A 17,771-nucleotide genomic window follows, 5' to 3' on the forward strand; every position below is an offset into this window, starting at 1 on the left:
CCGCCGCCGCTGCCCAGCATGAATGGGGCGCCAGCCGCGCGGATGCGGACCGGCCTCGCTCTCACCGCCCGCGGAGCGTCGCGCGCATGCGCCGCCCGGGCGGGCCGGGCCGGGGCGGGGCCTGCGCGGGGGCGGGGCCTGCGCGGGGCGGGGCTCTCGGGGGCCTCCAGGGGGCGCTCGATCCCCGCCGACCGCCCTAGCCCATCGCTCGCTTCAAAGGGCAACGCCGCTGCCAGGAGCTGCCGGAACCTGGTCCAGATACGGCCGAGGACGGCGGTTACGGCTCGGGGTCCTCAGGGGGCGGCGGGGCGTGGGGCGCGCGGTCCGGGACGAGGCCGGCGGGCTGGGCACGGGGCCGGGCGGCGGGGCGACGCAGGGCGGACAGTGGGTCCGGGGGGCGCGGGTCCGAGCTCGCCTGGGCGGATGGGCAGACGCGATCCCCGTGGCCGCGCTCCCGCAGCGGTTCGCGCGCCCCAGAGCCGCCCGAAGGTGAGGCCACAGGGGCACCTGGCCGAGGGGAGGCGAGGCGGCCGGAGCCATGGAAACAACCAAAGGGCCGGGGGCCCGTGCGGGAGGACGAGCTGGGGCGCTGCGAGGGCCGCGGGGGTGGCCACGAGCCGGGAGGTCACCCCTTAGGAGAGGGACCCCCGCAGGCCCGGGTGAGCCCCCGCCCCTCCCCGCCTCACGCAGCCGCGTCCCGGTTTCTGAGCTGGTCGTTCTCCATTTCCTGTGGCTCCGGCATGGCTGGCTTGTCGGGACGTCGCGCTCGTCTGGGACGTGGGGACGCGGCCGAGTGGCCGACGGGCAGGCGGGCCGTTCGCTCTGTTCTGCGGCGTTCCCCGAAGGTGCGCGGATCCCAGCGTGGCTGGTTAAGCACAGCAGTCCCACCGGTTCTGAGAGCCTCCGCCGGGCCCACACCCGCCAGCTCCAGCCCCAGGAGTGTCTCTGGAGACGTCCCAGGTTACACGGCTTCCTCCACCCCTGCTCCTCACCTGTGGTCCGCTCCCCAGAGGAGACCTGATGAGGCACCGCTCCGCACCACGCAGCACTATCAATCCAGGTGGGCCCCGTAAAGGCACTCCAGACAGTGGAGCAGACTGTCTTCGCGACCCTGGGCCAGGGAAGGAGTTCTTCAACCCCAGCCCAAAGATATATAAAAGAGAATACGGGTCCATTTGACTACCTTAATATTGGTTATTTTTGTTCATTAAAAGTTAGGAAAGGAAATATCAAGATAAGCCAGGACTCAGGAAAACACATCTGCAACACACGTACACTTGACAAAAGCTGCGTATCCAGGATTTATGAGAAATTCCCAAGGATCGACAAGGAAAGCCCACAGTCCAACAGGGACACAGGGCTGAGACCCCAGCACCGCAGTTGGTTGGAGCAAAGATGGCAAATTGTTGCTCCTAAAAGCCTTGCACAGTGGGTCCCTGCCCCTGAGGAGGCCGGCCGGGTGCAGATGGAGGGGGAACCACAGCGGGGGCTCATGGGGGGTGGGGACTGCAGCTCAGGCGCCCCCCCATCCCACCTCACAAGGAGGGAAATGAGTCAGCGGGCACTGGGCTCTTCCTCCTTGGGTTTCCTGTGTGGGTTTCGCTTCTGTCACCCTCCAGGAGGGCAGGCAGTGTGTGGCGAGGCAGGGAAAACAATTCCTAGAACCAGAAACATGGGGGGGGCGGGGGGAGGGTGGGGGAGGAGGGCCTTTCCGAACCTCTAGTGTTCCTGCCTCTGGAGCCATGCCAGGGCCGTTTCTGCGTTTCTGTGACTCAGAGCTTTGTGCAGAAGTAGACTTGGGGGGGCCTCTCCCCTCCTCGAGGCAGAACCCCACCGCTGATGTGGCAGGAGGAAGAGGCTCGGGGTAGCCTCAGCCCCTTGGGGGTGGCCCTGACTCCTGCCTGGCCGTCACCCCCACCTGTCACCTCCTGCCCCGAAGATGCACCGGCTCGCGCCCGCCCCTCCCCACGCAGCTTTCCACACAAATGGAGAGGGATGCGGCTGGAGGAGGGTCTGCGAGGGGGGAGGACGCAGGGTCCGGCCCGCCCTGGGCAGACCCTCCAGGGGCTTGCTCCACACACGGAGCCCGCCACCCTGCACCCATGGCGTGTGCACGCATGGACACGTGCACGTGTGCGAATGCACACCCGGGCTGGCCCCGCGTGTGCAGCGCCCTGGGTCCCCGTGGCCCACCCTCGCCCACCCCGTGGGGTGGGGTGGGTGCCACCAGCCTCAATCCCCTGGCAGCTGCCGTGCACACGGGGCGGCCGCAGTCACTGCCGCATTCTGGGAAGCCCACGCTGGCCGCTGGGCGGAGACGGGAGCAGGGGTCTGTCGGGGGCTGGCGTCGCAGTGAGGCCGATGGAGGGATGTGCACAGAGCGGTCCCCTAGAGCAGGACAGGGCTCAGCCCGGAGGCACATCCCCACCCACCCCGCCCTCCCCAGCGGGTGCTGTGGTCCAGGAGACAAGCCTCACCTGGGCCCGAGCTCCCAGGGCCGCTCAGGTGAGCCTCAGGGAAGCGTGGTCATGGTGCTGCCTCCCCGTCTGTGGGCTCTGCAGGGCCCCCGCCACCCAGCCTCTGTGCCCGGTGGCCTTTGTAGCTCCAGGTGCTTCTTTCCAATAGGTCCAGAATATTCCCAGAATGGACCCTCATGAAGTGGGCTGGATCACAGGGCCCCCCTGAACCAGTCACCTTGGCTGGGGGTAGAACCTGACAGTGGGCTGGCTGGCACAGGGAGCTCTCCAGAGCCGGGGGTGGTCCCCCAGAGAAAGTCCAGGTGCAGGTGTTAAAACAAGTAGGCCAAAGCAGGACAGGCAGGGCACGCAGGACCCCGTGGTGTCAGCAGGCCACCGCCTGCCTACCTTCTCCCCCACGTGCCCAGCGTTCTTGCTCCAAAGATGCCTTCACGCCTCAGGCCTGTGCCCATGCTGTGCCCTTGACCAGGAGTGCCCCCACTGCAACCTTTCATCTCTCAAGGCCCAAGTTCCCTCCCCCACTCCTCCAGGAAGCCTCCCTTACTACAGCTCCCTCCCCACCCGTGAGCCCTCTTTGGGCTTTCTGCCCCACTCAGTACCAGCGGTGACCAGCCTGGGCTGAGAGTCCCGACCCTGGGGACAGAGCCAGGTCACTGTCAGCCCTACACTGTATAGAAGGCAGTAGCAAAGCTCCTGCCCGCCACTACACGGAGCCCTGGAGGCCTCAGCATCACCTTGTCCCGGGGCTGCAAACTGAGATGACTTCAGGGGCCAATCAGGTGAGGGATGTAAACAGAGAGACAGGCCGGACCGAGGGGCTGGCTGGAGGGCACCTGCCCCGCGGATAGCAGCGTGGACGTGCTATCAGGCAGGGCGGAGGGAACAAGATGCACCAGGGGGAAGAGCCCGGCCAGGGGTCTGTAGTTGGTGCAGCGCACGCCACGCCCAGGAGGTCCAGAGTGGGTGCTTGTCGCCTTGGGGCTCACAGCTCACAGATGTTCCCAAGGATGGATGCCCTCGGCAGGGCCATGGCCTCTGGAAAAGCCACCCCTCCACCCTCTCTGGGACACAGTGGCCCTCGCAACCCACAGCCCCAGGAGTGAGAACCTGGGGACGGGGAAGCAGCCCAGGCCTTCTCACTCTGCGAAACACCGTGGGCTGAAGCGGGAGGCTGGACTCCCACCCAAAGTAACGGGCAGCCCCCAGTCTGCCCACCCACGTGGGGTCAGAGGAGGCCAGCTGCGAACCGCAGATGGAGATGCAGCTGAGGAGCTCAGCACATGGCCCCCAAATGTGCGGGACCCCATCCAGAGTCACCGTCAGAGCAAGCACCATGGAGCCTGCCTGAGGGCGCAGGACCGACAGATGCCAACACGCAGGTGACACAGAGGGAATGGCTGGCAGGAGCCCTCCCCCCAGGAAGCAACGGGGGAGAGGGTCGGAGAACCGGGGCTGCGCTGAAGCCGCCGCCACTCCCCCCATCGGAGGTCTCAGCGCAGAAGACGGCGCACCTGGGACAGCTGCGACGTGGGCGCAGACGTGCAGACGGGAATAGAGAAAGGCTGCGCGCGGGACTGGGCCCCTCTCCTGCGGAGCGGAGCCTACAGCCCACAGCTACCGCTGAGCATCAGACACGCGCTGACCTACGTGCCACCCTGCACGCGCTCCAGCCACGGGAGGCAGCAAACAACACAGATGAGAGGGCAGAGTCGACCCCAACGCTTCACAATCCACCCTTTTGGAATATCTCTGAAACGACAGACTGGTGGTGCTGAACAGATTCGTGGCTTGGGGGGCGGGGAAGGCTGGTTCTGTATCTCCTTCGCGGTGACCGTTCCAGGAATCCACTTGTGATGAGGGACCCAGAGCTCACACGCACCTGGTGTGGACGTCGGCGTCCTGGTTTCCACGTTGTACGACAGCCTCCTGAGATGTGAATGCTGGAGGCCAGGAGAGGGTATGGGGCCTCCGCACTATCTTCCCAACTTCTCGTGAAGCTACTGTTACTGTAGATGATGATGATTTCACAATCAGAAGGTAAGAGGGTAACCCTGCTGTTGCTCTGACCCAGGCCCAGCTCTGCTGCCGCCACCACCTCTGGAAGCAGAGCTGGCCCCGTGGACGAGCAGGTTAGACGGCAGATGTCCCACCGGCAGAGCCCCCACAGGTGTCCTGGGGCTGCCCTGCCGCCGCCCACCCCCCCTCCAGCCGCCCTCGTCTCCTGGTCTCCAGGCTCAGAGCTCATGTCACCTCCTCAGGGACACTACCGGCTCCCTGTAGGCTGGCCCCACCCACTCAGTCACGACAGCACCAACGCCCTGGTATTTCCATCGTGGGGTGGGACGGGGAGATCCCAGGAAGCCAGGGCCTCGTCTCAGGGTGGGGACACAAGGTACCAGTCTGCGTATTCACTCTGCCGCACGACAGATCGCCCTGAATCCAGTAGCTTCAAACAGCACCGTGTGCCGCCTCTGAGGGTCTCTGCGGGGACGTGGGGGTGCAGCGGGGCAGGCCCGGCCCTCCAGTCGGCTGGACAGAGCCTCCCCAGCATTCAGGGACAGACCCGCCTCCTGCCCCGTCCCACGTGCCCCTCGGTGGCTGCCTGCCCCGTGGGCACAGTCGGCCTCAGGGTGAGCACAGCAATGAAGAGGTAAGTTGGAGTTTCTGGGGAGGCTTTGAAACCACCCACGGTCCCCGCGGTGTCACCCCTTCTGGCAAAACCCTCCCCTGGAGGACGTCCCTGTGCCACTAGGGCCCCATTCAGAAGAGCACAGCCTTCCGGGGCAGAGACACGGGCTCCGCTCCCATCACGTGCCCACCCCTCGGTGCGCTTTCTGGGTCACGGGGCAGATGGCATCGCCCCCAGGGTCGCTGTGGGAACCACAGAAACACGGGGCAGGGAGCTCTCCCGACAGCTCTTCCATCCCCAGCCCAACCCGCCGGCCGGGGGGGGCTGTTACCGTCCCTTTTCACAGCGAGGAACCCAGGCACAGGATCCCGTGCCCAGGGGACATGCTGAGCCTGCTGGGCACCCCCTTCCTGCACCCGCCCTGCTCTGTCACAGATGGAATCTCTGATTTCCCCAATCTACCACGAGCTCTGCATGTGATGCTGTTCCTCTGCGCCCACGAGGTCACCCTGCTGACCTTGCCCGTGGCCCCGGGGCAGCCCCTCCTCTCCAGGGAAGCCTTCCCGAAGCACCAGCCCACCGCCTGGTCGGCAGCAGCCCTGGGCTCGTGGGCTCTGGACCTCAGCGTGGACATCACCATCTGTTTCTGGGCCTGGGTCTCCTCCACAGAGAGCCGTCACAGGGTCCCTGGCAGGAAGTGTGACAGAGGCAGCCCGTATCTTCTGCGTCCTTGGTGGGGAGGGCAACAGTCAGCCATGCTGCTTCCCCATCCTGGGCACAGGCCTTGCAAGGAGCAGGGGGCAGCAGAGAGGGGCCGGTCGGGGGCTGGGCCCTGAACAAATAAGCTGGCTCACTGGAAACCTCCTCCAGGGCCGGCAGGGCTGTTCTGGGACAAACGCCAGAGGTGACATTCAAAATGTTTAACAGCCAGAGTGGACACCAGACACAGACAGAGGACAGGACAAGCCTTGATGAAAACCTCGCTTTGCTTCTTCCAGCAGCACATTCACTGACTTGCTTCTCTGTAAGGTCCAAGGAGGTCTGAGCTTCAGGCATGGTTGGATCCACAGGCCCAGACATGTCACCAGGCATCTCTCTCAGCTCTGCCTGCCTCTGCAGTTCTCAGGTGTGCTCTCCCTACCTGTTGGCCAAGGCAACCCTGGCAGCTCGCTGGATCTACTGGAGCCGTGTGACTGAACCCCCCTCCCCCTTGCTCGCTGTAACGTTAGGGTCAGGAGGGGGCAACCCCTCTGGTGCGACAGCTGCTCCAGAGTCCTTTACCTTCCAAGAGGTCTGGCCTTTCGGGGTTTTTTAACAATTAAAACAGGCCTTTTAATTATTAAAATATTATGCTCATGGTAAAAAGAAAAATCCAAGTGGTGCACGAAAGGACCCCTAGTGAAAAGGTATGTCCCCCTGCTGGGCCCCCAGGTCACCTCCTGGGAGTGAAAATTGTCCCCAGTTTCCTGCATCCTGGCAGCAACACGCACAAGGATATTCTCGCCTCTCTGTCTGCTGAAAGAGGCACCTGTACACCTGCTCCGAACCACCTTTGCACGTCTTCTTTTCTCACTAACAGGGTTTGGAGGCCGTCCCACAAGAGCCGCCTCAGGACCCCTCCCTCTCCCTCTCGGAGGTCACACAAGTGGAAGCACCCGGTTCCGAGGCAGACACGCCAGGTGCCCCGTGAGTCACTCTGCTGTGTGACTCTGATAGGACAGCAGAGGGGGAGGATACTGCTGGACTCCGGTAGGTCTCCAAGAGGCTCCGCCGCTGGCCCTGCTGCGGGAGGGGAGCCCACCTGGCCACAGCCTGACGGCAGCCTTGTGGGACGCTGAGCGGGGGACCTGCTGGGCTGCACCCAGGCCCTGGCCACAGAGACGTGGCTGCGAGCTGCCAGGGTCAGGTGGGAAGTCCTCTCCGCCCGGCTTCTCGTGCTGACAAGATGCCTAAGGTGCGTCCAGGCAGTTCCGGGAGCTCCGGTTTGTGCTTCTTCGTGGAAGCACGGACCTCAGGGCACCCATCGCTGGCCCTGGACACCTGGGTGGTTCCAATGCCGAGGCTGCCGCCGTGCCAACAACCCTACATCGCCCTCAAGGCGACATACGCCCTCATCTCGGGGCGTCGACCCAGCAGAAGCACCCACAGCTGCGCTGTCTGGCCTCCAACTCCAGCCACCGCATGGGTATTTCTCTGCAATTCCCTGATGCATCCAGGCTGTGGGGCACTTTTTCATGTTTCCCGGGCTCCCCAGAGGTTTCTGACATTCCTGGGTCAGCTCGAGGGTGGTTTGTTGTCTGCCCGTAACCCCCAAGCTGGACCTAGAGGGAAAGAGAAACTCTTTGGAAGGCACGAGTCCCTGGGCCCTTCCTGGAGCCCGAGGATAAGGGCGGAGAGCAGGGCTGAGGTGGAAGGAGACCGGCCGGATCCTGACGCCTCTGTCTAGGCTCCTTGATCCAGCTATGCCTGAACCGTCCTCTGGACTCTTCCGTCACACAAGCCAGCACTCTTCTCGCTTGTCAAGTCGAGTAGGGGTTTGTCCCTCGTGCTGCAGGGTCCTGGCTCGTGCAGGGCAGGAGTCGGCGCCCGTCTGGGTCCACCCTGCCCGGACTCCTGCGCTCCAGGAGCCTGGAGTGTCATTCCAGGGTGACGTTCTGGGGGCCACCAAGCCCTGGGGAGGAGGTGGACTGCGGTGGGGAGGCTCCGAGTCCCCGGGCTCCACCAGCCCTCCCTGCTGCGGTCTGCACCCTCCTCATGGCCGCGTGTGTTTTGAGGCAGAATAACCGTGTAATTGGTTTATCCGTTCCATAGCCAAACCTCAGCAAATATGTTTTTCCTAATTAGTTGATGTTTATTTAACGGGAACAACCAGCCCATTAAATTTAATGAGGCAGGTTGTCAGGTACGAAGCGGAAGTGTCTTCCTTAAGCGCGACCCGGACCTGGCAGGGCTGGGTCCCGGGCCGGGGCCGCGTGGAGCTCCTGGTCTGGGTGTGGGCAGACAGGCAGCGGCGTGGGTGTGTGCGGGCAGCCCTCGCTCCTGGCCCCCCGGCCCCACGTCTTCTCCACTGCGTGACACCCTCTAGCCCGGATTTCATCCGGTCCGTCTCCCCAGCGACCTCCGGGCCCCCCGGGGGAGGGTCTCCCGTCTGCTCAGCGCTGCACCTCCCGTGCCAGGGCCATGACTCGCGGCCAACGCTCGTCTGAGTAGCTTCAAGACCCCTCCTGCCGCCTCGGTTCCCCACCCCCCAGCCCCAACGTACCCTGGACCCTGCCTGGTCTCCCCACGTCCCTCCGGCAGGCTTCACACCCCCACTGCCCACTTAGCAGGCGGGAAGCTCTTTGCTCAGGGAGATCCAGGCTCTGCTGAGGGGTCGCCCCTGGGCCTGACAGCCGGCGGGAAGCGAGGGCCGGCACCCTGGACCCACGCCCAGGCGCGAGGCTGCACCCGCCACCTGCCTTCGGAGGCTTCGAGCCGGCAGGGCGGGGCGGGGGGCGGTGGTGTTAGAACATAAGTTCTGGTCCGTGTGGAACAACGGAAAATACAGTGGATTACGAAAGCCCTAACAAAACATACCGTAACCCTAAACCCCCGAGGAAAGCACAGGAACGTCTCGGTGGGCACACCCTGGCCTCGCTCCTTATCTCCACATGTGTACAGGTGGTGTTTGTTCCTCCAGACAGCGGGCTCACGCAGCTGCCACGACTGAGTTTTGAAACGGACTCACGCTCCAGGCTGAATCGCCGTCAGTGGCCACGCAGCTGGCGGGCGGAGCACGTTTTATTTAATACGTCCTCTGCTGCTAGGCACCTGGTTACTTCCAGCGTGTTGCCGATGTCACTGACACTATGACACACCCAGTGGGGCCCAGCTCCCCAGAGGAGCCCCCTCCGGCCACTGCCCGGGCCTCTCCCGAGGGCCTCGCCAACTGACGTCCGAGGTCGGCTCTCCTGCTGCACCAAGGCCTGGGGCACCGACCAGGTGTCGACGTTGCTTCCCAGCACCCGGATGTGGTGAGGACGGCAGGGTCAGCTCCTTGGGCCTCCCAGGCAGAGAGGAGCCTGCAGGACTTCCACGAGGGACTGACCTTGGGGTCGGCACCTGCCCGTCAGGGGAGGGAGCAGAGGGCGGAGGCACAGCTGGGCTGCTCTGGGCCGCGGGTGGCAGCCCGGCCCCAGGCAGTCGCTGGATGCAGCTCTGGCCCTCCAGTGTGACTCCGGCCAGGTAGTTCCTGAGCACAGTGACTTCCCAGGGGGAGCGGACTCGGGTCAAAGGCTCGGCGCCGGCGGGGTTCTGGGTGGCGGGCCCTCTGCTCTCACACTTGCTAAGCACTGGCCATGGGCCGCTTGTCACACGGCCCCGGGAGAAGCGCCTGTGAAGGCTGCAGGGCGGGAGGAGGGGGCATGGGCCGCGGCCACATCCCCTGTGGTTCCAGCTCCCTGAGCCGGCTTCCGCTGGGTGACCTGTGCCCTCCCTTTGTCCCTCCGGCCTTGGGTGACGGGAGCTTCATGCTCTGCTAAGTTCTGGGTTATCACAGCAACCCATCCGAGGTTCTAGCTCCTCTACCTCTTCTGGGGCCAGCACCCTGGACTCAACTCCTCTGTTTAGAGACTCAGTGCTTTCTGGCTCCTGGTTGGACCCTGGATGTCACAGCCAACGTCATGACATTTAATCCCCAGCCCCAGGGTAGGATGGGTATAACTCCCCAACAGTCACACAGCCGGGGCCTGGGCCCAGAATGCCTGCCTCGAGGTCCACACCCACTGGACACAGCCTCACTTGTGTCACACTCTCTCAGGCCCCACTTCCTGCCACGTATGGCCACGTGCAGGGGCTGGAGCCACGGGCCCACACGCGGGCACGTCGCGCACGAAGGCCCACACACGTGCACACAGAGCCCACACCCTGAGCACACGCAACCCCCCACCAAAGTGACGCTCGGACACACTGCCCTACGGCCACAGTAGGGGAGGCCACGGAAGCTTGGCTCCGGCGCCAGGGGAGTCCGGGGAACGAGCTGAGGTCCAGGAGGGAGCCAGGGGCACGACGAAGTGGACAGCACGGCTGGCTGCCTGTGAGAGACACAGGCACAGTGCACACGTCTGCTCACACACAGGGACCTACACACACACAGGCACAGGTGCACACGCAGGCACTCCGAGGCTGCCTCCTGGGTGGGAGAACAGGGTCTGAGACTAGGAAGCTGGACGTGCCCTGGACGCCACGGGCTCCGACCGAGTCTCAGAAGGGCCTCGGCAGCTTCCGGCTGCAGGGTGGCTCTGATGTCACTTAGGGTCAATGAGCCATGACCTCGCAGAGGGCCACTCGCTGGGCGCCCTGCCACCCACCGGGCTGCTGTGTGTTTCTGACTGTTCCCCGGTGTGCTGGGGAAGCTGACCAGGACCTCTGGGGGGGCATCTCCTTGGCCGACGTGCAGTCGGGCTGACTCGGCTGTGGGCAGCTTGTCCAGCCCCTGGACACCGACAAGCCCCGCGGACCTCCAGCTCCACACGTGAGAACCGGGGGATGCGCCGGGGCTGCAAGGCCGGCATCAGGACCGCCGGCTCGCAGCTCCAGAGAACTGCGGCAGGAAACCAGGCTCACCAGCCGGGCGTCCCCCTCCTGCTGCCCACACAGCGCTGGGCGGGCGGGTGCAGCCGTGTGGGCAGGGCGCCTCAGGACGGGCAGGTGGGCGCTAACCGAGCAGAGTGCAGCCCCGCCCCGCCGTCACCCGCCCTTCTCGAGCCGCATCCCGTCACCTGCCCTTCTCGAGCCGCATCCCTTGCTCAGTCTGCAGAATCACCAGCACCCAAGCCAAACACCCAGAAACCACCCAGGTCCTCCCCTTGCCCAGTGAGGTCCAGTCCTGCCAGCTCCAGCGCCTGAGGCTCGGCCTGCTCTGGCCCCGGACCCACCGCCGGACCCCGAGGGTCACTCAGGACCCCAGGTGTCTGCAAGCCTCTCCACTTGAGCCCACCTACCCCCAAGGCCAAGGCGACACCCCTCAGAGGGACTGGACTGCGCTGGTCCCTCAGGAGCACCTCCTCCCGGCCTGGCACCCACCCCCGGCCCTGCGCCCCAGCTGTACTCTCTGTGCACGGTCAGTGCCCCGCCCCCGGCCCCCATCTGGGCCCCCTCTCTCCCAGCCTCTGGCTGCCCCGGAGCCCTCCACCCGGCGCTGGACTCAAGCTCCGCCTGTCAGGAAGCTGGCCCGCTCCCCTGCTGCGTCCCGACGAGGACCTGCTCCCCTCGCGCACCTCCGCCTGCTCTGGGCGCGGCCAGGCCCGCACCCGCCTGCCCCACTGGCGCCGGCGGGTGCCCGTCCTCCAGCCTGACCTGGGGCCGCGCTCCGGGCACGGAGGCAGCAGCAGGCCCGCCTGGCAGCCCAGACACGACTGAAGACGAGGACGACTGCTTTATTTGTCTGCGGACAGGGGCACACACGCTACTTCTCTAGCATGGGGGCATCCGGCGCCTGCGGTCTCTGCACTGCGGTCCCACGGCGCGTCCCCTCTTCAGGCCCCAAGTCACTGCCAGGCCCGGAGTGGGCCTGCGTCAACCCTACAAAGGAGAACAGAGTTCAGGCCCCCAGGAGCGTGCGTGTCCCCCAGGCTCTGCTCCACGAGGGCCCGTTTCGTGGAGAGGGTCCTAGCCCGTGGGTCCCCAGGCCTGGACGCGGCCTCCTCACCTCCATGCCTGGTGCCCACACAGCACGTGCCCGCGGCCTCCCGCCGGCCTCCCGCCTGCACCCTGTGCACACGGTCTTGCCCGGAGACGCAGCTCTCCTTCGCCCCTCGAGGTCTCCCCTCTGTTCTCTTCTCAGCTCAGAGTGAAACCGCCTGGAGAGCCCTCACACCCAGGCGCTGGCCCGTGGGACACAGCACCTCGTGGGGCTGGAGCTCGCCCCGCAGCCCTGGGGAGGAGCCTTGCGTCTAAGACCTGCTCCCTCCCTGCTGCCCAGCAGCTCCCAGGAGCAAAGTGCTCTCAGGGACCCTTTAAAGCCGGAGGCTCCTGAGGTGAGACTGGCGGGACCTGGGACCTTGGGGAGCTGGCAGGGAGGGTCAGGAAGGAGGTCCACGCCTCAGGGCAGGGCCTCTAGGACAGCCTGCAGTGCCCCCAACGTGAGGCTGGGGAGCGTGTGGCACCCGGACCACCATGACCACCTCCACTCACCAAAGGCTGGGCCCCGTCAGGCCAGCACAGGAGTGGCTGCCCTCTGCCCCCTCAGCTCTCCCCCTTCCACAGGGCAGCCTGGCCCTTTCCACGACCCTACCCTGAACCCTGGCCTCTCCACCCCCCGCTGCACAGAGGTCAGGACGGGTGGCCCCCCTGGACAGCAGGGCCTGACTTCACCCAGTGCTGACCTTGGACATGGCCTAGCGGCGCCCACAGACCCCTCCCCGCCCACCGCCGCGGAGCCCAGGGGGGTGGGAGGCCGCAGCTGACGCCTACCTTGTGCGCTGAGCCGACGCAGTGCTGGTAGGCCTTGGCCAGGTCCGCACACAGCAGCACCTCCTGCAGGTGCTCGCGGTAGCAGCGCAGGATCTGGGCCTGCAGCCCCGAGCACACGGGCTCCACCCTGCGGGGCCTGCGGAGAGGAGGAGGCAGTCTGGGGCAGCGCCACGGGCCAGGCACGGGGGCCGTGGCGTCCGGTCGCCCCCCAGAGAGGGGCCGAGGTGGCCCTCGGGGGACCCCCCCCCCGCCCAAGGCCTCCAGGGCGCCTCCCGCCCGGGTGTGGGCCACCATCGTCTCCCCCAAAGCTGTTTTTCTGATTTCAAAACTAATACATGCATGATGAGGAAAACTGGAAAAACACAAAATGTTTAAAAAAAACCTAAGATGTTCAGACTCTCACTTCCTAGAGAATATCACTGCAGCATTTTAGAGGAATTTACTATTTTTTCTTTCTTTGTTCATCAAGATAGGTTTAGAACCTAAAGCTAGACTCTAAACGTATTCATCTGAAGCACGATTTTATGTTCTCTTTTTAAAAATATGAAACAAAGATGAAAAAGGGAAATAAAGCTTATTCTCATCGGTCACCAGGGTCTTCTTCCTGACGCCTCGCCCGCTGCCCCTCCCGCCCTCCCCTCTCTCCGGACCTCACACGTGCTCCCCTGTACATGCACCCTCTCACACTCACACACGTGCACACAGCTGTACACTCACTCACACACGTGCACATACACACACGCACATGCACTCACGCCCCCGAGCTCCTGCGTTCACGGGTTGAGGCCCCTGCTCCCCGCGGCTCTGGGCGGGGTTGCCGTCTCTCACCGCCCGCCCCGACCCCAAACCAGGCAGCAGAGGACGAGGAGGCAGGTGGCCGGCCCGGGTCCCACACTAGGATGCAGGGGCGCCGGGACACACACTCACAGGGTTTCCGTGGTTTCTGGCAGGTCCACCAGGAACCTCGGAGCCGCGGCTAGGCCTGGGCCCCGTGTTGCCCTCCCAGGCTCGGGCGCCGGGGAGGCCTCGGCAGCGGAAGGACCCCTGCTCCTGTCACCCGGGGCCTGCAGGTCGACAGCTCCCCGGCCCCGGATCTACTTTCAAAAGTCCAGCCTTGCAGCAGGTGCTGGGCTGGAATGCTGGTTTTAACACGGCTCAGCCTCCCACATCCATCCGTTAAGACCAGGAACAGAGGGCTCAGCGGCTCTCGTTACCCAGCTGCGGCTGACACGCCCAGCGCCGCCATCCCGGCAGCGATGCCCACGGGACTCCGGGCCCGCGCGTGGGCTTGGTCCTCAGGCCTGCTGACCACACACTGCAGCCCCCTCCCTTCCCACCGCCGCCTCCCACGCCCAGACAATCCCTGATCAGCCAAGATCCATGGCGTGGACGGAACTGAGGGTTTACAAGCTGAACAGGCAGGAGGCGCGGTGGGGAGCAGCCGCCACGCCCGCGCTCAGGTCCACGGCTCCAAAGGTCAAGGCTGTGCTGGGAGAAACGGCCCCCTTTCCCCGAAGGCCCTGCCCACCACCCAGGATTCCACTGGGTCCTGAGGGCGCAGCCAGGGGACGCAACGGCCCTACAGCGCCACACGGCCCTGCTCCTGTCTGCACAGCGCACACGGGCTCGGAGGCTTCCTACCTGAGGAGGACACGTGTCTCTCCTGGGCGCTGACCTTCGCACGGGAGAACAGACGGGCTCCCAGGCTCACCCTCTCCTCCCGGGCCCTGGGGTCCCCTCACTGGGTTCCATCTGCCGCTGTAGTGGGGTGACCGCCTGGCTGCCCAGTGCTTGCAGGATGCCCCTCCCTCTGTGTTGAAGACCCTTCTGCCACGGACACGTCCAATGGTGGGCCTTCTAAATGCCTCCGGACGGGCATCTCCTCTCTGCTGCCCTCGCCTGGAAATAGCTCCCTCTGCATTTCCCTCCGGGCTCCTCCGTCCCACCTGCCCTTGGCGGGGAGCCCCCGAGGCCGCATCTTTCGGGCTCCGTCCTGGCACCCGCCAGCCGTCCTCCCACACAGACCTCCTGCTCGCCCGGCCCTGTGGCCCCTGGAGCAGCAGCTCCCATCCAGCCCCGCTCCCGACGAACAGCCCCCCACCCGCGGCCCTTGAGGGTGCGGCCAGCAGAGCTGTCGGAGCCGCAGGTCTCATGGAAAGAGGCGTCCGGGGGCAGGACGGCCGGCAGCCTGGCCAGTGATGTGGGGCTCGTCCTGGAGCCGCACGCTCTCCAGACCGACGGCGGAAGCGACTCACCCGCTGGCTGTAAGTGGGCAGAGCAGCGGCTTCTTAACTCTGCCCCCCACCTTCTGTCTTCAGGTCCCTGGACCAGGGCCCCTGTGCGTTCTGAGGGCAAACCTCTCAGAGCACCCAGGGGGCTCCCAGTTCAGGAGAAACAGAGGGAGGGGCCGAGCAGAATCCAGCCCCTCACACCAGGGTCACCCGTGGGCCTGCGGACGCCTCTGCGCTGGCGTTTGTCAGCCACAACACGAGGAGACAGGGTGTCAGGAAAACGTCAACCGCGAGAAATTTCACCTGTCTGCCTGCAAACGGGCCGTGAACGGCACGGGGCAGGGAGCAGGCGAGGCTGGGTCACACAGCTGGGGCCGCGGCAAGCCCGTCCACTGCATGCAGAACGGCTCAGGCGTCATCGGCTGCCTGGAAGGTACCCAGGGCAGTGACCTCTCCAGGGAGGGAGAGAAGCCCTGCCCCCCCCGCGCCCCCAGCTGAGGGACATGTTAGGATTCCCGGCTGGGAGGCTCTGGCCCACTCAGAGGTCAGCTCCCCTTGCTTGCCAGCCTCTCCTCCTCTGCACGAGGGGCTGAGGTGCCAGACACGAGCCTGCAGGGTGAGGGGGGTGGAGAGCGGGGCAGGCCTTTGGCAGAGAAGAGTGACGACGGGAGGCTTTGGGGCTGGGCCCGGGTGTGGTACTTCACAGCTCACGGCTCACCCAGGCCCGACGGTGCTCCTTTCCCGGGAACCTTGAGGCACCCATCGTGGGGCCCCTTCTCCAAGGAGCCAAGAGACCCCAAGCAGGTGCCCTGGGGGCCAGTGGGGGGCACACAGGTTTTGGGGGCTTTGCCACGTGCTGCTGCGAGTTCAGTGTCTGGGGGCGAGGAGGGGCCACTGTGCACAGCAGACCAGGACCGGCTCGTGGGGTCAGTTCTCAACACCCACACGGCTGCCATCTGGTGGTGTCACAGGTACTCAGGGACCTAGCTTCCAGCCCTCTTCTCCGACGGCCCAGAGACCACCAGGCGCTGTGGGGAGTGAGGGTGTCACACGGGCCAGTTGGCCTCGGCACCGTTGCCACCTCTGGGAATGGAAACCATGACCCCAGTGCCACCTGTGAACCGAGCTCTACCCGCTGGTGGGAGTGACACGTTTCCAGAAGGAGAGTTGTGATGAAAGGCTCACACGAGCCAGGAACCAACCCTCTCCTCCGTCCGTCCAGGAACCAGCACTGCCCAGCAACCAGGCAGAGGGAAGAGCTGGCCTGGGCGCTCCGGACCACTGCCGCTGCCCCTGCCAGCTTCGGGAGACCGGCCATGCCGCTCTCACTGACAGGCACCCCGCGCTGGGACCCCGGCCCCCCCACCTGCGCGGGCACAGAGGGCCCTCCTCCCTTTCCTTTCTCCCGAACACCCTAAACTTCTCCCCCCAGGGCCAACCCCAGTCGATCCCAACAACATACACCCCGAACTCCAACGCTTGGACCCCCCACCCCCCGTTCCCTGGAGACTTCCAGCCTAGCACGTCACCCCCAACCCGCCAATTCCTCACCACGTTCACCAGCAAGCGCCAGGGAACCCACTTCCCGCCTAGTTTCCATTGGTGAGTGGAGTCCCCGTCACTCCAGTGACCTACCTAGTCAGAAACCGGGAGCCGCTCTAGACGCGCCCCCCCCCCCATAGATGCCTCCCTCTTACCTTCTAACTATAATGTTCCTGCTTCCCGGCAATCTAACCGAAAACCGCAGACGTATCCCCTGCAGCTCCCAAACAGCAGGGCGGTCGCCCTCTCTCTCCCTGGGCCTGACCCACCCCACCTGGGTGGCTCTCGAGGCCACTGCTCGTCCTCCTGCGTCCCCCCTCCCCGAGGCCTTCAGTCCCCGCGGACGCTCGCTCGCTCCTCTTGGCCCCTGGCTCAGGCCTGCGGAGGCCAAACCCGCCCGTGTCCTGCCTCCTCTGCACCCCCTGCCCGCTGCAGCTCTGCGTGGTTCCCAGAGCGCCACCCCCGGGCCACAGTGACTCTTCCAGAAGGACCCCCTCCCCCTCTGGTGCTCCGGCCTTTGGGGCCCAGCTCTCCTGAGCTCTCCGTGCCACTCCCCACTCAGTCTGGGGTCTGCTTCCTCGTCCCCCTGCCCCCCAAGGGCCACCAGCACCCTAAGGGCACAGACACCCCTCCTCGGCATCCCAGCCTCACTACCCCTGCCTCCTACCTAGAGGAGGAGTCCTTCTGCAGGGCCAAGGCCACCCCCATCAGCCACCCCTTCTCTCCCCCAGCACCTGGGTGGTCTGTCCCAGTGGCCCTTCTCTCTCGTACCTTCGCTATTCCACTCTCTGCTGAAGACACACTCATCTCTGCAGAGTCTAGGAAGACCGCAAACCCAAACCACTTCTACTCATGGCCCTCCCACCCCCAGTCCGCTCTCCTCTCCCAGAAGCTCTGCCCGGGGCTCTGCTCCCACCGCCCGGTCCAGCCTCACAGGTTCTTCCTGCTCAGGGGCCCACCGCAGCCCACCTGTCCCTGGAGGCTGGAGGCCTCGTCCTGACTCCGCTCCGCTAGCGCTCTCCCGCCACGCGTGCCCCCGAGCCCCACGTGGGGCCCCCGCTATTCCCACAGTTCTGCACCAGACTCACGGCCGGTGTGGTCACTGCGGGACGAGCGGCCCAGTGGGTGCCCACAGGGGCCCGACACCCTCATCCTCCTGCACCTCGTACACTGGGCACGTTGTCCCCGACATCCCCATAGCCCACCCTCTCCACTGCAAGCACTGATTGTCCTAGAACATAAAGCTGCCCACGGGTTTCTGCAACTCCAAGGAGGTTAACAAACCCATTTCTGGGGTGATTACAGCTCGCTGGACCCTGTGCTAAGCAGTCCCTCCTGTCTGCGTCTGCCCCTTCTCTCCGGCCCTGCTCTCCCCCTCCTGAACTCGGGAGGTCCCCTGTCCGCGGCCAGTCTGTCCCCACGAGGGCGCAGGGCCCGGGG

General features: G+C 65.3%; 1 protein-coding gene across 1 annotated transcript in view; it reads right to left on the reverse strand.

Annotated features, from left to right (window-relative positions):
• Positions 1–11,512: 11,512 nt before the first annotated feature.
• Positions 11,513–17,771, reverse strand: part of CHCHD6 (coiled-coil-helix-coiled-coil-helix domain containing 6) — a 125,542-nt gene continuing 119,283 nt past the window's right edge. Inside the window, exons 7-8 of the mRNA XM_082664060.1 lie at positions 12,559–12,694; positions 11,513–11,667 (exon numbers count right to left, since the gene is read on the reverse strand). Of these exons, the coding sequence (XP_082520186.1) occupies positions 11,662–11,667; positions 12,559–12,694 (142 nt within the window). The 3' untranslated portion in view covers positions 11,513–11,661. The remainder of the gene's footprint in view (positions 11,668–12,558; positions 12,695–17,771) is intronic.

This window comes from Grampus griseus, assembly GCF_964374135.1.
Source record: "Grampus griseus genome assembly, chromosome: 10".
Lineage (NCBI taxonomy): Eukaryota > Metazoa > Chordata > Mammalia > Artiodactyla > Delphinidae > Grampus > Grampus griseus.